This window comes from Stegodyphus dumicola, chromosome X2 (assembly GCF_044657685.1).
Source record: "Stegodyphus dumicola isolate Sdum_Otavi_A_Nest chromosome X2, ASM4465768v1".
In the NCBI taxonomy this organism is placed as follows: Eukaryota; Metazoa; Arthropoda; class Arachnida; order Araneae; family Eresidae; genus Stegodyphus; species Stegodyphus dumicola.
The window spans coordinates 111,593,340-111,614,201 of NC_140781.1; the positions used below are offsets into that span (position 1 = coordinate 111,593,340).

Consider the following 20,862-nt stretch of genomic DNA (forward strand, 5'->3'; position numbering starts at 1 on the left):
ATTATACAAAAAGGAAGGAGATGCACATAAAGTCCGAAAGTATTGTTCGAAATGTTATGATGACAATTCAAAACTATTTGGATGCAAGATAGCCAAAAATGTTACCAAAATAGTTGTTTCATATTGTAATATGTGTAAAGCTAACCCGTATTTTTGTTTACAATGTTTCAATAAATTGAATTAAAACTACATTTGATCACATTTCATTGAGACTATACTTATTTTTTAACTTTAATACTGTCGGTCCCGCAGACCGACGCCGGGCTCAGCGTTTTAACGAAAGGCAATATAGAGAGACAATTTTTAAGAAAATGCATTTAGTTATAATTAAATTAGGTATTAGATAACCTTAGTCATTATGGATTTACATAGCCACTATTAAATTAAATTTATTTTTTAATAATGTTTAAAAAACCCTATTAATATCAAAATCTCATAAAATTTCAGTTTAAAATACATGCAATTTATGACACTGATTTTTTAAACAATATTTGGATAATTACACATTAAAAGCTACAAAACATAAAACTCAAATACTTATGCGTCTTTTTAATTTGAAGGCCTGCCCAGAAATTTTGGCTAATTTATATCGATTTCCTTCTCCTTAAACATGTTTTCTAACAATTAGAAATTTGGGTTGATCTTTACAATATGGTAACTCGTAGTTTGGCGACATTTTGGAGGCGATAAAGGTTACTACCTGGGACTTTGGTAATAATGTGAGCAGTACTCAGTTCCGATTACGCATTATTTTGTGTGAGGGAAATGAGAGATCATGGGATATGTCATGTGATATTAATGAACGAATTACGGTTCTTTAATCGGAAAAGGGAAGAAATCGGGACAAAATCTGGAAATTTTGTATTTGGTTTATTCTGTGTTGTGTGAAACAGTGTTCGTGAATTTTTGGATCCCATGGCCGTAACTAAAGAAAAGTTTATCGGACACGTAATCAAGATTCTGAAGAAGATTAGGTAAGTTAGTATTTTTAATTATTTGTGGATATTATTTTTATGCATTGTTCTAAATGTAAGGTGGAAGTAAAGGAATTTGGTATTATTGGGAAAATTGTTATTAGCAATGATTTAGTTTAAAGTAATTAGGATTGTAAGGTAATTTTTATTAATTTAATGTATGTGCTCATTTATATTTTAAGTAGTGTTTTTGAATTTAATTATATTTTAATTAAATGATAGTTATTTTGTGAATTTTATGTTTGTAGGAATTTGGTATACGTTTAAGTTGAAGTAAACGTGCATGAAAATAATTTAAATATTTGATACTAAGTATTTGTAATGCTTGCGGTATGAATTCGTTGGTGACGTGTATAATGTAATAGATGATTTAGAGGTAAAAGTTTTTGGATATTTTATTTATTTTATATGCAGAAATGTTCATATTTGGAAAGGGTAAATACTTTTTCGCGATCAGGTAATTTCATATATGTTCTTTTTACTGGGTTTAAAGATTGAGAAAATTGTCACGTATTTTCGTGAAATTTTTCTAATTTATGAGAAAAAAGAAGTGTACATGGATATAGTGAAAAGTGTGCGGAATGCCATTTTTGTGCAATTCTGGGATGTTTTTTTAAGTAAAAATAAGTCGACGTGTACATGGTTTAGTGATATTTTAATTAAATGATAGTTATTTTGTGAATTTTATGTTTGTAGGAATTTGGTATACATTTAAGTTGAAGTAAACGTGCATGGAAATAATTTAAATATTTGACACTAAATATTTGTAATGCTTGCGGTATGAATTCGTTGGTGACGTGTATAATGTAATAGATGATTTAGAGGTAAAAGTTTTTGGATATTTTATTTATTTTATATGTGGAAATGTTCATATTTGGAAAGGGTATAAACTTTTTCGCGATCATGTAATTTCATATATGTTCTTTTACCGAGTTTAAAGATTCAGAAAATTGTCATGTATTTTCGTGAAATTTTTGTAATTTATGAGAAAAAAGCAGTGTACATGGATATAGTGATGAGTGTGCGCAATGGCATTTTTGTGTAATTCTGGGATGTTTTTTTAAGTAAAAATAAGTCTGCGTGTACATGGTTTATGTGTATGTGTTATTTTGAAAAACGCGTAAGGAGTATGGTATTGTTCACTTTTTCCCAATTTTGCAGTGAATATTTGTCATGATTAAGCAGTTTTGTTAGATAAAATTTCTAGCATAAGTGTAATTTGGCTAGTAGATTGTTGGAAGAAGTGTTCAGTAGATAAAAAGAAAATAAACATGTCTTTACTTCGTGAAGACAAAATGGCGGCGGGGGAAAAAAAAATAGAGGGTTGCTGTAGGAGAGTTGGTCGGCAAATTTTCGCCAAAAAAACGCCAAGTTACCATAATGTAAAGATCAACCGAAATTTGTCTCAATATGCAAAACAATGTTCTCATTAGTTTCTGCGTGTTTAATCTCCCAACTGCCCTCTCCACAATGTACTACCTATGAAGGCTTACTTGATCTGGTAAAAGTTAAATAGTCCAACAACCCCCCCTCCCGACAGACGTGAAACAAATTATCACTATATCTGAAAGTAACTATAAATCAGATAATAAATTTAAATAAAATTTTAAATAAGCTTCTTATTCAAAAAGAACTTGGAACATATAGGCCTGTTCTTATGCTAACAAAATCATTTACAGTTAGTTTGTGGTGATATAATTAAACAAGAAGAGTCAACTTCAAACTAAAATATGGACTAGTGGTCAAAGACTACAATTTAATTTCAATTTAATCTCGTTCAGTAACTCTATTTTCATAATAAACTCAAATGTCAGCAGCAGCAATGGAAAGTCTAATAATTACAAATTATCAGAGCTGACACAACTAATGCAGGGAGCAATTGGAGGTCAGAAACACACTTGTCTTATACTCCAGAAACCTTCATTTTATCACATTTTTCTGGAATCTTTTAGAGTCGCGAGTCTAAAAATCTGCCTTAAAAATCTTTCTAAACTTTCCAAGCTTCAATATCTAAAATCCTAAAGAAAAATTACCCCTACCAATTCTGTAACAGCAAAAAGCCAGAAATGTTTTTTAAAAAAATCGGAGGGAAAAAAGTGTGAAATTAATTTTATAGAGAAAACTGATGCATTTTCTGAGAATTCTGATCATTCTGAGAAATGTGAAAAATTCTTACCATGAAAAAATTAAAAAGACATTTGTAATTACATAGCTATTTTGCTTTTGCTAAAAACTATTTTGTAAACTGTGCTTTATAGCATTATTCCTAGCTTATTTTTCAGATCCAAAAAATTGTACATTATGTGGCCAAAATGGAAGTTTATAATATGACAAAGAAAAATAAAAATGCTTTATTCTAATGTTATTTATTAAATATAATTTCAATATATTACCATTATTTTAATGAAATTTAACAATGTTAGAATGTTCTAAAAAAATCGTCAAAAAATTCCCAGATCTCGGAATTAAAAATTTTCTATAGAAACCGATCTTAAAATTGCCAAATTTAGAACTGTTTAATAAAAGAATTCACATCCCCAAAAGCGGAAAGTTCTTTGAGAGCTCTTCATTACAAAAAATGAAGTAATTTTGAAATGCTTATGTTTTACTTCTTGTTCAGAAACTCGAGTATCCACTCGAGTTATTTATATTACAAATAGGAACAAATTATAACTCATGAACCCATTCAAAAAACAGCCAAGTATGTCAGTGAATCGCCAAAAATATTCCTGCAAAATGCTAATTCACACTCAAAGTGGCAGTCGTAAAAACAGACAGAAATTTCAGATGATTAAAATTAAGGAACTTCTGCCGCTTTTGGCCAAAATTGAGGACTTTTAAGGACCAAAAATCGATTCAAAAAAAAAAAAAAAAAAAAAAAACTTAAGGACTCTTGAGGACCGTACGAACCCTGGGCTGTTATTAATGTCAGGATTTGTTGATGTTTCTGAAACATATCCTACCACACAGTTCAGAAGCAGACGTTTCTTTCTGAAAATACGGGAACTCGTTCTTTCAGAATAACACAGAAACCGTAAGCCTGAAACTTCTAAGCAGCTGGAAATCGATAATAGTGAACTGCCTGTATAAAATCTCAAAGCAAATTATAAACGACGTGCATTTTGTCCATGTAATAAGGACAGAAAATCAAGATTTATGTGCCAAAAATGCGGAAAAAGTCTGTTGAACATCAGTATGTAGTTTGTCAAAAATTGTCTTTAAACATGTATGTATGCATAATTAAATTCACTAAAATTCTTTAATGCATTATTTTGTAATATTTAATTACATAAGGCTTGCTTATAAACAGTATTAGTTGATATTTCAACAGCAGAAATGGACTAGGGTATGAGGTACTCGGCACGAGTTCTCGTGCTCGAAAATGGGTGAGTGTTCTTGCGGGTTAATAGCTTGACTACAATATCAGAACCTTATTTTTATATAGGAGGATATAAAAATTGTACAGTGCAGGATAAACATTTTATTAATGCCAGTGTTAACAAAGTCTTATTCTGCATTATTTACAAATTAAACTTTTGAAAATTTACATGCTACATAAATACTGTATTCATGCACATTCAGCTATTCCTCTTACTTACGAGATTTAAAATATTGTATTTACTTATGCAATCTTAATCCTTTTTCCATTCATTTTATGGCTTGAAAATCAAGAAAATGGGAAACATTTGAGCATAGATACAAATTGTACATATTTTTTACTTTAAAATCCGAGACTGGACAAAAATTCCACTAAAATATATTGTTATATTCAGTTGGCTTCTTATAGGCAGTTTACTTTTCTTTTTTTACAGTTTACTTTTTACATCAGATTGAATAGAAGTTTAAAATGCTAGTCATATTTCAAGAAAATGGATGAAGACCTGTACTTTTGAATGTGGATCTAAAAAAACCTTTAAAAACTGCACATGTTCTGACATTAATACATACAAATAAAGACTTTGAAAACTTTTCACAAGCAGCATTTTATATGCGTGAAAGGAGTAGAGATATCATGCCAATGAATTATAGGCACTATTTGTCACTTTTTTTTTTTTTGGTGTTACAGGAATCAGATTTAGAAATGCATGTATGTATGTTTGAATGTATGTACATACATATATATGTGTGCACATAAACACACACTATATATATACATATATATATATACGAATCAAATACCGATAACAGAAGAATACCCAAATGTTATTTATTACTTGTCACTTATTTTATAACCATTCTCTCATTCCTTATCATTCTAACATTTTTAGCTTTGTGTTCTAAGAGTAATTTCAAAACAGCATTTGGCTGATCTTTAGAATATGGTAACTGGTAGTTTGGCGACATTTTGGAGGCGATAAAGGTTACTACCTGGGACTTTGGTAATAATGTGAGCAGTACTCAGTTCCAATTATGCATTATTTTATGTGAGGGAAATGAGAGATCATGGGATATGTCATGTGATATTAATGGACGAATTACGGTTCTTTAATCGGAAAAAGGGGGAATTTGGAAAAATATCTTTGGCTGTATATTATTTTGTATTAAGCTTCATTGTGTGTTGTGTGAAGTAGGGTTGAATAATTTTGGGATTGTATGGCGCTGTCTAAAGTGAATTCTAGATTTTTAATGCGTTTGTGTGATAATTCAAAAGAATTGGTTGAACGGTGCATGAGTGTAGGTTTAATTGCGGATAAGTATGAATGTCCAAAATGTGGGAATGAAATGAGATTGTGTGAAAGGAAGGATATTACTGATAAGTTTGAATGGCGGTGCAAGAAATCTGGTGAAAATGGAAATTTTGTGAAACGGAGTGTAAGGAAGGGAAATTCGCAGAAAAAAAATCGTTCAATAATTTTATTGAATCCATAACAAAAGTGTATCCACCATGTAAGCAAGATTCTGAAGAAGATTAGGTAAGTTAGTATTTTTAATTATTTGAGGATATTATTTTTATGCATTGTTCTAAATGTAAGGTGGAGGTAAAGTAATTTGGTATTATTGGGAGAATTGTTATTAGCAATGATTTAGTTTAAAGTAATTAGGATTGTAAGCTAATTTTTATTAATTTAATGTATGTGCTTATTTATATTTTAAGTAGTGTTTTTGAATTTAATTATATTTTAATTAAATGATAGTTATTTTGTGAATTTTATGTTTGTAGGAATTTGGTTGAAGTTGAAGTAAATGTGCATGGAAATAATTTAAATATTTGACACTAAATATTTGTAATGCTTGCGGTATGAATTCGTTGGTGATGTTTATAATATAATAGATAATTTAGAGGTAAAAGTTTTTGGATATTTTATTTATTTTATACGTGGAAATGTTCGTATTTGGATAGGGTATATACTTTTTCGTTATTAGGTAATTTCATATATGTTCTTTTTAACGGGTTTAAAGATTCAGAAAATTGTCATGCATTTTCGTGAAATTTTTCTAATTTATGAGAAAAAAGAAGTGTACATGGATATGGTGAAGAGTGTGCACAATGCCACTTTTGTGCAATTCTGGGATTTTTTTTTTAAGTAAAAATAAGTCGACGTGTACATGGTTTAGTGATATTTTAATTAAATGATAGTTATTTTGTGAATTTTATGTTTGTAGGAGTTTGGTATACGTTTTAGTTGAAGTAAACGTGCATGGAAATAATTTAAATATTTGACACTAAGTATTTGTAATGCTTGTGGTAAGAATTCGTTGGTGACGTTTATAATATAATAGATGATTTAGAGGTAAAAGTTTTTGGATATTTTATTTATTTCATATGTGGAAATGTTCATATTTGGAAAGGGTATATACTTTTTCGCGATCAGGTAATTTCATATATGTTCTTTTTACCGGGTTTAAAGATTCAGAAAATTGTCATGTATTTTCGTGAAATTTTTCTAATTTATGAGAAAAAAGCAGTGTACATGGATATAGTGAAGAGTGTGCGCAATGCCATTTTTGTGTAATTCTGGGATTTTTTTAAAGTAAAAATAAGTCGACATGTACATGGTTTATGTGTATGTGTTATTTTGAAAAACGCGTAAGAAGTATGGTATTGCGCACTTTTTCCCAATTTTGCAGTGAATATTTGTCATGATTAAGCAATTTTGTTAGATAAAATTTCCAGCATAAGTGTAATTCGGCTAGTAGATTGTTGGAAGAAGTGTTCAGTAGATAAAAAGAAAAGAAACATGTCTTTACTTCGTGAAGACAAAATGGCGGCGGGAAAAAAAAAATAGAGGGTTGCTGTAGGAGAGTTGGTCGCCAAATTTTCGCCAAGTTACCATAATCTAAAGATCAACCCAACATTTTTAATTATTTTATCTTAACTGTTAATACATGCTACTTTATTTCAATTAATTAAAATATTTACGATTGACACACTGATACAATTACTGGTAATAAAATTGCAGCACCCCCTGCCAGCATAATACCACATGCTCCATTAATAACAAAATTTGGTTATAGTAGATTGAAGGGTGCCTCTTGTATTATCGTGAAGTTGTTTCGCTATGGTAACTTGACTAGTTGAATGTTATGGAAAACCTATTATGACATAATCAATTGCATGTTGCCATAAATTTTGAATGATGGGAGAAAAATTTGTAAGGGCTTGTGGTGTGTGTTGGTTAGGAAGTACATTGCTTGTTTTGTGGTTTAGACAGTAGAATGGCTGGATGTTGTAAGATTAAGTTCAGTTTCTATACAATTTGGAACGAAAGGGGAAAAGTGCACTAATCGACTGGTGTCTAAATGAAGGTTTACTTAGTAGCCATTATAAGTGTCCTGTTTGTAGGAAAGAAATAGGTATGGTTGAACATTGGCCCTACAGAGGCCATTTTTTACTCTTATTTTTGTGCATTTATGCGGCCATGCCGATTACGGATTCTAGTTTAGATAATTGTAGGAAGTTTTTGGATGTCGTTACGGAATTTTGTATACCACAGTTTGAAGGACTCAGAAATTTCTAAATTAGGTAAGTGAATATTTGCTTTGTGTAGTGCCTAGATGCACAAGATGAATTTCCTTTTTTATGTTATTTTATTGTTTGATTTAAAACATAGTTTATTGAGATTACGTATTTTTTGTTTGGTTCTACTGCAGAATTGGATGCTCCTTCGAATTAAGTGAAAACAGATCAATGTGCACATGGACAAAGTTAAAGGAGTGCACAATGCCAAGTTTGTGCGATTCTGATTTATTATTATTTTTTTTTAAGTGAAAATAGGTCGATGTGTATATAGACACCCAGTTTGTGCGATTCTTTGACCTTGTTATTTTGTCTTTGTGTAGCAGCAATTTTTGGTGCAAAAATCACTGCTACACATAGACAAAATAACAAGTAAAAAAACTGCACAAATTCGATATCCATGTATTGCCAAAAATCGCCAATTTTCGCCCATAAATATATTTTTACCCAAAATTTTAGGATTAAAATAAATAGAAAGACACGTGCTTGTATTTTTAAAACGTATTTAAAAAAATTCAAAGAGCCAAAGATAAATATAACAAAATATACATATATCCATTTTCACAAGTCATCACAAAACAAAATATCCTCAAAACTCCAAAAAAAGCTGTATGCAATCATATTATAAATAAAGAAGCTCCACTGAATTAAAATAGTACCTTGACTGCCAATGCTTTACTTTGTACTATATATACACATAACATAATACTCTAATTTAATGAAAAATACTATCATGGAAACTTTAGCATCAAGAAGTTGTTTGATTATGAATTTTGACATAATATAAAAGAACATTGACCTACAGGGAAAGATTCCATTCAAGAACTTCTAAAGAAAAGACGAATAATATCAAATATTTCAAATAAAAGATGAATATCTAATTTACACACTCACAATAGAAAAAATTGTGCTTCTTTCCGATTACTTCTATATGCACTCACAGTAAATGAGAAACAAATTCACATTTATGGACAAAACAAAGCTATTAACTATTAACAAAAATTATTAGCTAGTAACAAAAAGAAAGGAAAAGTCAATTCCAGCATTATTTCACACAGTTTAATTTATTTCAAATAAAAGACGAATAATATCTAATTTACACACCCACAATAGAAAAAATTATGCTTCTTTCCGATTACTTCTATATGCACTCACAGTAAATGAGAAACTATTGAACATATCTGCAAACATACAAAATCAAAGAAAATGGGAAACAGCATTACGTGGACGAGCAAAAACCGAAAACTGGTTCTTTGCAACCTTGAACTTTAGTAACCTACTTTCAGGTAAATCTTTTTCAGTTTTTTTTTTCATTAAATATTCGTTTACTGAAATATCCTTCTATAACAAATGAATCACCTATACGATACACTTTTGGCCTACATGATCGACTGAGATTTAAACAGCATTTACAGATTACGCAAATTCAAATTGCTAACTTTCGTTTCTTTTTGATTAATTAAATTTAGTGTATCCGTTTACAATAACCATTTTAAACTCTAATAAATAGTCTTGAAGCTCAACTGATCATGATAACAATTAATAATAATATTATTTTGGCATTTCGCGAATGTAATTCAACAGTTCGCATTTAGTCGTATGCGTTACTACTGGGATACCTTCGTCTGAAGAATAGAGACAAGTCACGCACATTTTTCGAACAAATATGTTTATCAACAACATAATGTAATTAATATGAAATCAATATTTTAATTCAGCTTTAAGCTTACCTGCAATCCAGCTCTAGCAGAACGTGAAATCGCTTTGGCCTTGGATTTTCCAGAATCTTTACCTGCTTTTCCACCAGCCTAACATTAAAAGCAGACAAAAGGTTTTACAATGTTAAAATAACTTCAATAGTTAATTGCAGGTATTATTATTTTAAAAAAGATAACACTTCTTACCATTTTCAGAACAAAGGTAATTCACCAGAACACAACGAGATGACAAGAGTAACGTACTTACGTTAGTTCGCGGTAAAATTCAGAAGTAATGTTCCATTGGCTACCGGTACGGCAATGTGCTGCCAATAAAACAATTTTCTTCTTTCGTAATCAGCTTCTTCCATATTTAAAATTTCATAAAATTAAAAATATGTTTATATATAATCCAAAATGGGAATAAATTTAAAATATGAAACTAAAATTTATTTGAAAGAACGAAACAAGCATTTATTTAACTTTGTCTCATACTGTTCAAAATGTTATAAAAATTAAATAATACTAAAAATCCGGATACGCTACAGAGAACAGCCTTGGTTGCGCCACCTTCGCTCCTTTAAGAATATGGACCACATTTCTTTATACCAATGGAAGTAAATATCAAGGTCTGTAGAAAGAACGGACCTTGATATTTACTTTCTTCTTTGATTTCTTTCTAAGGACCTTCAGCTCATTTGAGGTAAACAAACGAAAATGTGTTCTCGCTCTGCTGCTCTTACCTTTGAAAGCTGATCACATTTTATTTTGCATTTGTACACAGTTATCCTCAGTGTCCAGCAAGTATGTGCATTACTTTCAAATTCTTTGAAGCAGGCAGTGAAATCTTCACCATTACTTATATTTGATCAAATTTCGTTTTGCAAATTTTCATAAAAAATCCACGGTGTTTAGATTATTTCGTAAAGAAAACATGATAGACTATGGTTTAATCTAGTCTGAACTAGTGTATCTGCTATATTGCGCAAAGCGCACTGTTTCCGGATAGTAAAAGTAATGCCGCATAGGTGCTAACTTAGAAAAGTAATGAAAGAGATACCCAAAGGATGAGGCAGTAACAGGCGAGAGAAAGATGGGCAGTACATCACAGGCAGGAAAAATCAAATATCAGGATAAAAGTCAAAAAATCTTCCTTCGAAAAGATCCACTTCGCAGAATTTTGGCGCCATCTGCCGTGGCCAGAAGAGGTTATCTCAGTCATCGTACACGGAAAACGAAGAGATTCTAAAATCTCACTCCACTAAAAGCTTCACAGGGCAAATAGTCAATTGCAGCTTTTCCCCTGGCTTCTTCAGCTTGCAAAAATATTCCGCAGATTTCAGAAAACTACTGAAGAATTTCGTGATATTGCAGCAATTCATCATGCTTGCCGCAATCAGCCAATCAGCAAGAAGGGCACAACCCCTGTTCTGTTACGTCGCATCTTCTGTCTCACCTCACAGCCTCTGTTGGCGGTCGCCGTTGTACGCAATGCTCCCTGTACGAGTCTCATTCCTATGTGTATAATAAAACATATTTTTATATCAAATGCTGTTTCATTTAATTATGGAGTGAGACAAACCAATATTGCCTTTAATAGCAACCACTCATCTATGGCAACCATATTTTAATGGTAACCCTCATCAATGGTGACCTTTACAGTAACGGATACTTCTGGGTTTGATTCTTCCCGCTGCTGCGTGTTCCACCTGAAAAATGGACGAATCGAAAACTTTTGCTGTGGTGCTTCCACCTTTCATTCAAGTTGATCCATCTCTTTGGTTTCCCATGTTGAAATCTACTTTCGAATTAGCTGCTCTTAAACCGATAACAGAGCAAAAGACAAAATTCAACTACATCGTAGCTCACTTACCAGCTAATATTTCTACTGTTGTTCTCGATGTCATCATTCAGCCCGATAAAGTCAATACATATGAGGATCTGAAATCAAAAGTTATTGAAAGATGTTCAGAATCCAAGACTCAAGAGATTCATTGGCTGCTAGCAGGCGAAAGCATCGGAGATAGAAAACCTAGCGAAGACGTCACGCAGAGAATCACAATATAGACGATTCACTTTTATTTGAACTCTTTAATTAAGCAATGCCTGTTCCTGTTCAAACTATATTAGCTTCCATCTCTCCTATTACTTCTTATAAAGCTGCGGAAGTAGGTGATCGAATTTTAGCTATCAACAACACGAATATATCCGCCATCGTCTCTAATAACGAATACTAACGGTTCCTCTCCAGCTCAACTTTGTGAAGAAATTAAAGCTCTTCGGAAAGAAGTGTCCGAATTTCGTTGTTTCGGGAGCTCATCTCGTACCAATTTTTCTGACCACAAACGTTCCAAATCGCGTGACAATAATTTGTGCTGGTATCATCGGAAATCAAGGATAGTGCAAAAAAAAAGTGTTTCACCGTGTTCCTTACAAGGAACTTCCTTACAAGGAACTTACTTCTAGTTTCAGAAAAAGGAAGAGTAGAAGCGACGGACTTTTCCCAGCTTCATACATCGCGTTACCTTTTCATTAGTGATCGATCGACAGGTACAGCCGGTCACAAAAGTATTCGAATACACGTACCCCATCAAAAACTGAAAGATGCTGAAAAGCGTTTTTACCCTAACTACAATCTTGCTCTTGCGCCATTTTGACCGGAAACCCAATCACGGCCCTTCTGGAAAAGGATGATAGCATTTTTCTGAATCAGGTTTGTCATTGGTTGGTTTGCCAATACCAAATGCATTGTCAGAATGGGAGTCGTTTTAACAGCCCCGATTATAATGCCCAGTGCCTGAATTTGGAAAACCTCCAGACGTTGTATCACATCTCGCGTAGCCGAAATCAATATCTCTCAGCAATAATGTAGTATTGGTCGAATATACATTTTATACGTCGAGTTGAAAGTCTCTCTACCACAACCACATTAAACACCATTTATAGATACATAAATTATTTAAACGATAACAATACAAAAATAAGGAAATTATATTTGATCGTTACTTATCCCACCAGGTGGCTCGCATTCAAATCTATTTACGACTCGAAAACTGCAGTAAAAATTAACCATGTTTCCAATTTTTTTTTCCTTTAGAGTGAACCAAAATTGTCCTGAAAACGACCCTTGTTAGATTTTCTTCCCACCTCCTTGTAGGGCGATCAACAAGTCGTTTCACTTAAGTGATGGTTTCCTACTCTCCTTTGATTACTGCCTAGAGGCGATTAAGCAGATGGGTTGGTTTTGCCCTTACGAAGGAAGGAACGCGTTTTGTGTCCATGCTTTGGTTAGACGAAAAAAGATATTTTTTTCTGGAAATCCAAAACAGAAAAGGAAGTTTTGTACTGCCTTGCTACTAATTTTGGGCATATTTCTGATATTAATTGCTTATCAGAGCCGTGCCAAGATATTTTCTCACCTGAGGCAGAAAAGTAAATGCGCGTCCATATAAATATAAAAATAGCTACATTTGTATTAAGCAAAAGTAATTGCATTAAATCAAAATATCATAATTCTTATAGCATAATTATACCATAATTCTTAAAGTATTTTTTAATCGTAGTTTTATAAATTCAGAAAAATAATGTAGCCAATTATTTATAATTTTCAAATGAAAACGTTAAAAAATTCGTTTTTGATAAATAAGAAATAACACTGAAATGCATATTGCATTAATTTCCAGGTTTTCTTAGAATTTTTTTTTTGGTTTGTTTTATTGATTTAAGTTTGACGAAGCGTATTTCCTCTAATAATTACTAACAAATTAAAAAACATAATTCAATTTTCGAATCCGTATAGCCAATTCGGCGCCTCTTCTAGTGATTCACATGAGGCAAGTGCCTCACTTGCCTGAACCTTTTCCCGACTTTGTTGCTTATTAAGTATAAATGTTATTGATTTTTATTGCGTTTCGGTATTTTAATGTACGTTTGTAACGTTGCGCGCCTCCAACTTGCACGCAACCAAGAGGTGACTGTGAAAACTGGATAAAAGACCGAGTCTTGTGAAGGGTTTAAGTCCCTTTTTATTCAACGTAAAAATTTACAATTGCGTGCTCTTGACGCTCACAGACTGCGCCAACTCGGCGGTCAAATAAAAATAATAACCTGAAAACAAACTAAAGACAAGACTCTAACTACGAGGCTCTCTAAAAATAACTAACTCACCGCGTTTTACAATACCGCTGCTAATTCAGCAAACTGAAGCTCACTTGAACGATTAACACTACTTCCCGGCAAGCACATAGGCCGACACGCGGGGTTCTTCAATTTCTCGCTAACTACCTCCGCGCTCGTGAAGTAAGAACATCACACACCGAACTCGTTTCCTTTCTATTTAAATCATAATACTTCCGGTGATAATTTGAATCCTTGCCCGTTCTACTAAAATTTACATACTCTGGCATTGGCAGTTCCAGGGGAAAGTACGGCTTAACAGGAAAGATAGTTTAAACTTAAAATAAATGTTAGTTAAAATAAATATAAGCCCTACATTTGCCGCTGCCAGAATTTGGAAAACTTGGAAGCAGGTCCTACAAACGACCTGTTGTAAGTTTCTCTAATTCTGAACTAACTGGCGAGAACCTCGTTTACACACAAAAAAAATCTTATGTAACAAATTGTATGCTGAAATTTCTGTTGATAGTTATAACTTTCTCTTCTTACAGCAACTTTTCCTGGACTTCATCAATCAATCTTGGTCTTTCCTTCCAGCATCTGGAAGGAATAAGTATCAGTATCTTTCTAAATACATTATAATTTACACTTTCTTGACACAATAAATTTTTGTTTTTAAACGATTCGTTTTTCTTAGTTATTGCTTACTTCACATTCATTCAATTTTTCAAGCATTAATTTAACTTTACCCTGGCTCTCCACCGTGTGTGGTGTCAAACGGGAATATTCGTGTTGTAGTCTTACAACACTTCCCCTAACCACCATGATTTGTTAGAATTCAACGACCAAATAGACACACCTTACTCGACATTCTACAACTCAATGAGCTACTTTAATATTCTTAAAATTTCAAATGTAGGTGGAGAACCCTACAAAACACATTCATTCTAACTTCCCCCTCATTCATCTTTAAACATGCAGGCTTTCGCTCTAAAGCATGACTTTATCTATAATTTAATACTTAAATTTTGACTTCATTGCTTTTAAGCATTCACTTTTAGCATCTACAATTTTATGCTTCTAGACTAAATTCTACTTTTACATAACATTCAAGTATTTACGTACATTTACAAAATTTTAATACATATGATTTTTACAATTTACCATAAAATGAATAAGAGAAAATAAATTTTTACTTTACTCATTCTTCGCCAAGCTGGCGGCACTGAAACTAAAATTCTTATTAGTACAAGAATAGGAAGTTATTTTTATCTTCGGCCAAATTTTGGCTTTAACATAACAGAATAGTCTTTCGACCAACAGAAAATGCTTTTTCTTACATTTTATACTTAAAGAAAATAATACTTTTGCCTTAGCTAAATAAAGTAAAACAAAACTAAGTCTCAACTGAGACATATTGACTTTCGTCAAAACATAGAACTTCGTACTTATGCATAACATTTCGGAACAAAAGAGAAAAAAAATTTATAGAAGGTTTTAACTTATCTTTGAGTTTTCGATGCTTGAAACTCCGTCATTCGTTTTTGGCAATATTGGTCCCAAGTTAGAGATTTCATGGATGTTAATCTTCTCCTTACTGCCCTCCGAGTGTCGTCCACATTATTTTTTCTTTTGCGTCCTCTACATGCTGGCCTCTTGGCGGAGTAATCGTCTGGTGGTTGGCATTTCCGTTTTTCCCTGGGACGGCTGGTCTTGACGTCCTCCGGTCTGGAGTCCTTCTTGAATTTCTTCTGTTCCTCGTATTTTTGTGCCTCCTGTTGCCGTTTCAGTTTCCGGAACGGCGGCCTTGCTGGCACCTGACTCTGTGGCCGTGTGCGCGTTCTCCTTGATGTATAATTTTTCCTGCAATCCTTTGTAGGTGGTGTTTTTCTCTTTACCACGGTTTCTTTACCCGGTGCATCTGTATTTTTGTTTTTCTTAAACGCTGGAGTCTGAAAGTTATTTTTTCTTTTTGATACCGACGTCCGGGTTGTAGAAGGGCTAGGTCTCTCTTCAGTTCTCTGTTTCTTGGGTGGTGGAATAGTTGTTGTTATCTCTGGACCTTCTACTTCGTTTAGACTTGAGTCCTGCAAGAAACTTTTAAGGATTTCAAAATCATTTGGATTATAGTATTTTATCACCTGGTCGGGACTTGCTTTACAGATTTCCCATCTCTCGTTCTTAAGATATAATACTACTCCTTTGATTTCCTGAATTACATAGGGGCCTTCAAACTTTGGAGCTAGCTTTGCCGTAAAATTGTCTGGGGCACTTGATAAAGAAAATTTACGCTTCAATACTTTATCCCCAACTTTAAAATCTGCTTCACGGCGTTTTCTATCATAATATATTTTCTGCCTATTTCTTGCCGTATCCGAGCTTTTAAGCGCCTGATCAATCAGCTTTTGCACATCTTTTTGTTTAAACTCCTGCTCTCTTTGTTGCACAAAGAATAATTTATCTAAAGGCGTAATTAACTTTCTGCCTAAAAATAATTCTGCTGGAGTTTTTCCCGTAGTATCATGATTTGCCGTTCCTAAAGCATAAGCTAATTCATTTATGTAGCCATCCCAGCGCTTGTGATGTGTGCTCACGTAACTGCGAATTATTTTTAGTATATTTTTATTAACTCTTTCTGCTATGTTAGCCTGTGGTTTATACGGAACCATTTTGATATGGCGTATGCCAAGTCCATTGCATATGTTTTCAAATATTTGACTAATGAATTGTTTTCCGTTATCGCTAATGACTTTTATCGGTGCACCGTATTTTAAAATGTATCTGTGTAAGAATGCATCTGCGACTGTTTTGGCTGACGCGCGTTTAAGTGGAACAATTTCTGTCCATTTTGAAAAATGATCTACTATTACTAAAAGAAAACGATTTTTATTTAACTCGCTCTGGGGGAAGGGACCAAGAAGATCTATGCCTAAAATTTCATTCGGAAATGTAGCGCGAATGCTATTTAAGTACCCGGCCGGGCTGTAATTAATATCATTTATTAACTGACATTGATTGCAGGACCTGACATACGCCGTTACTATTTTGTATAATTGCGGGAAATATACCGCCTCGCGTACCCTTTTTAAAGTCTTTCTGACCCCTAAATGGCCCGCTGTTTTTGCTTCGTGTAATTCCTTCAAAATGCTTAATCGAAGCGAGGCTGGGATGACTGGTTTATACTCAAGATTTTCGTTTGTTGTTTTCGTATAGAATAATAAATTATCTATTATTTCATAGTTTTTTGCTCTATTTCTTATCGCATCGATATCTGTGTGCTCAAAGCTTTCGGGGTCTTTCAAATAAGCATAGATATTTCCAAATTCAGGATCAGCTTTCAGTTCAGTAATAATCGTATCTCTAGAATCTAAAATTTTTGAAGTCAACACAGCGCATTTAAGTTCATTTCCTTCATCGTCCAGTTTTATACGAGAAAGTGCGTCAGCTACATTGTTTTCCTTACCCGGTTTATATTTTATTATTAGATTATATTCTTGGAGTTTTAAAGCCCATCTTATTAACCTGGGCGTTAGGTTTTTCCCCGAGTAAAGTCTACCAACAGCCGCATGATCCGAAAAGACTGTTACTGGCGATTTGCCGAAATAAACTCGAAATTTGTGTACAGCCATTAATACGGCTAATGTTTCTCTCTCTGTAGCTGTATAATTCGTTTGTGACTGATTCAACGTTTTACTAAAAAATGCCAGAGGATGGCTATTTTGCATAAGAACTTCACCCACCGCATAGTCCGACGCATCTGCTGCAATTTCCAGGTTTTCGTCCCCCTCCGGGAATTTCAAAACAGGGGCATTGATGAGCCCTTCTTTTAATCTTTCAAATGCTGTATTTGCTTCCGCTGTCCACGTAAATTTACTTCTCTTTCTTTTAATTACTGAGAGTGGTTCAACAATATTAGCGAAATCTTTTATGAAAGACCGATAGTAAGAACATAACCCAAGGAAAGAAGAAAGTTTCTTGGCGGTGTTGGGCGGTGGGAAATTCTTGATTGCTTTTATTTTTGAATCTTGCGTTTCTATACCCTTTTGCGAAATTTTATAACCGAGATATTTAAGTTCTTTAGTTGCGAACTTGCATTTTGAGGCGTTAATTGTAAGACCGGCCTCTTTTAATAATTTAAAAACTTGTTCTAGATCATTAATGTGTTGTTCCAACGTACTACTCGTTATAATTATATCATCTAGATAAATTAAAGTTGATTTTCCTAGGACAGGCTTTAGAACAATGTCCATAGCTCTCTGGAATGTTGATCGGGCCCCACACAACCCAAAAGGCATGCGTAAAAATGCATAAGTGCCCGATTTTGTTATAAACGCGGTTTTATGTATATGTTCGGGTCTCATAGCTATTTGATAGTAGCCAGACGTTAAGTCCAAAGTAGACATATATCTTGTCGATTTGATCTGTCTAATGATCTCGTCTATAACCGGCAAAGGGTAAACTGGAAATTTGGTAATACTATTTAGTTTTCTGTAATCAATAGCAAACCTCCAAGTCCTTTTCGCCGAAGGAGGAAACTCGTTCTTTTTCCTACATAGTACGACTGGACTCGCGTACTCAGTATTTATGGGCGTTATTATTTTATTTTTTAACATCTCCTGAATATGTTCTTCGATGATTACGTCTTTTTGTTTGTCATACCGATAAGGTTTAGTCCTACAAGGTTTTTCGGCATTTAATTGAATCTTGTGCGTGACTATTTGGCAGTTTCCTGGTTTTTCTGAAAATAAATGAGAAAAATTACTCACCACTTGCTGTATTGCTTTCCTTTCATGGTCATTCAGATGGCTAAGGTTCACTTGCGTTGTCTCCACAGGTTCCACCACCCTCTGGTCCATCTATAACACCACGGAACTATCTTGAAAATTTAATTTGGCCCTCGCGGCCCTTAAAAACTCCATACCTAAAATAAGAGAATTTTGCAGATTTTTCACTACAAAAATTAATACTTTGAGACTTTCCTCTTTTACCTGTAAGTTTAATGATAATTTCCCGATGCAGTGACATGTTTTTCCTTGCGCCGCTATAATTTCCGTATTTTTGGTTTTAAATAATCGTACCCTATAAAAATTCTTTTTGAAGAAATTTTCACTCATAAAATTTCCTTCTGCTCCTGTATCGATGAGGGCTTCTACTGGTACATCGCTAACCAGGACTTGTATAATTGGTAGCTGTGAGTTTTTTACGATGACCGTATTTAAATGTCTATTTGAGGGTTTTTTTTAAACTTCCGGGGTCTGGACCCTCCCTTTCACAGGCCCCTCTACTCATTTAAAGCTTTCCTTTCAATCTGTGCCTTCTGGGTACGCGGATGTTTATTTTCAAATTTTCTTTTTGGGCCTTGACCTTCGAGTTTCGATGAGTTAGCTTGATAGCTCTTTCCCCCATAAGAGCGATTTCCATTTCTGGTTTCCTCATTTGAAGATTTCCTTCGGGTACTTTGAGAATATGTTTCCCCTCTCGCTTTTTCCGCTATTCTGCGATTTTGAAACTTCACCGCCAATTCGAAGAGTTCCTGCAATGTGCTTGGGTTTCTAATTTCAAAGTAGTCTTGAACAGCGGGTAACAATCTTGGGAAGATAATTTCAATAATCTCCGCATCGGGTTTCTTCCCATACAGCATATCCGTTAGCTTAATTTTTCGTAGAATAAAGCCCGTCAATTCTGCTATATCCCGTTGATAGAAACTATATAGTTCGGCTTCCAGCCGTGCGCGATCTTTCACTATGGGGAAGGCCTTTACTAACGATTTTTTGAAATTTTCAAATGTATATGTCTGGCTTCCAAATTCCCCTAATAAAAATTTGCCTATATTTCCACCATAGCGCGGCCTGTCCCCTTAGTGCTGATGTGGCGATGGCAACTTTTTGTCTTTCAGGAACAGGGTAGAGCTGAAAGTGGTTTTCTAGACCTTCTAGAAATACCGCCACCGAATTTTTTCCGTCGAAATGGACGTTTGGCGTGATTGACGCTCTCAAAGTCTGGACCAGGTATCCAAATCCTTCCAACTTGTTTGTCATTTCTTGGTGTTGGCCAGCGGCTTCCATCCAATTTTCGGCCATTTCAGTTCGATAAGTGTTCGGGCGCCAATGTAACGTTGCGCGCCTCCAACTTGCACGCAACCAAGAGGTGACTGTGAAAACTGGATAAAAGACAGAGTCTTGTGAAGGGTTTAAGTTCCTTTTTATTCAACGTAAAAATTTACAATTGCGTGCTCTTGACGCTCACAGACTTCGCCAACTCGGCGGTCAAATAAAAATAATAACCTGAAAACAAACTAAAGACAAGACTCTAACTACGAGGCTCTCTAAAAATAACTAACTCACCGCGTTTTACAATACCGCTGCTAATTCAGCAAACTGAAGCTCACTTGAACGATTAACACTACTTCCCGGCAAGCACATAGGCCGACACGCGGGGTTCTTCAATTTCTCGCTAACTACCTCCGCGCTCGTGAAGTAAGAACAGCACATCTCGAACTCGTTTCCATTCTATTTAACTCAGAATACTTCCGCTGATAATTTGAATCCTTGCGCGTTCTACTAAAATTTACATATTCTGGCATTGGCAGTTCCAGGGGAAAGTAAGGCTTGACAGGAAAGATAGTTTAAACTTAAAATAAATGTTAGTTAAAATAAATATAAGCCCTACGCGTTTATAGAATGTTAATTGGTTTTTATATGCATATTTCAGTAATATAATTTTACGACTAGTCAGACAGTGTAGTTTAACTAATTTTCTGCTTTTGATTCATTTTATCGAACTTTAACGCTAAGAAAAAATTTATAAGAGGCTTGAAATACCTAATTCCTATTGAAAGCTACATGTAATTGATAATTAAATTACTATTAAAATAACAAACACATGCTCAGTGTCAGTCATTTCGACATAATGTTTGTAATTCATTTTACCACAAATTTATTTCGTTTATTTTGTTTCATATTTATAAAAGGGGAGTTTACCTTTATCGCATTTATTGGTTGATAGAAGTTATGAAATACTGAATATTTTGAAACAAATTTCAGTCATAATAACCTTATTAAAAATTTTTTACATATAGACAAGCTGTAACAGATACCTCTCAGTTTCCGAACTGAAT

The 20,862-nt window shown here is 33.7% G+C and overlaps 1 protein-coding gene and 1 pseudogene across 1 annotated transcript in view; one reads left to right on the plus strand and one right to left on the minus strand.

Annotated features, from left to right (window-relative positions):
• The window catches only part of LOC118205226 (histone H2A.V-like), a 46,779-nt gene extending 36,789 nt beyond the window's left edge, over positions 1-9,990 (minus strand). Inside the window, exons 1-2 of the mRNA XM_035377529.2 lie at positions 9,837-9,990; positions 9,663-9,740 (exon numbers count right to left, since the gene is read on the minus strand). Coding sequence (XP_035233420.1) covers positions 9,663-9,740; positions 9,837-9,839 — 81 coding nt within the window. The 5' untranslated portion in view covers positions 9,840-9,990. The remainder of the gene's footprint in view (positions 1-9,662; positions 9,741-9,836) is intronic.
• Positions 9,991-11,345: 1,355 nt separating this feature from the next.
• LOC146992885 (uncharacterized) lies at positions 11,346-12,095 on the plus strand (annotated as a pseudogene).
• The last annotated feature ends 8,767 nt before the right edge of the window (positions 12,096-20,862 follow it).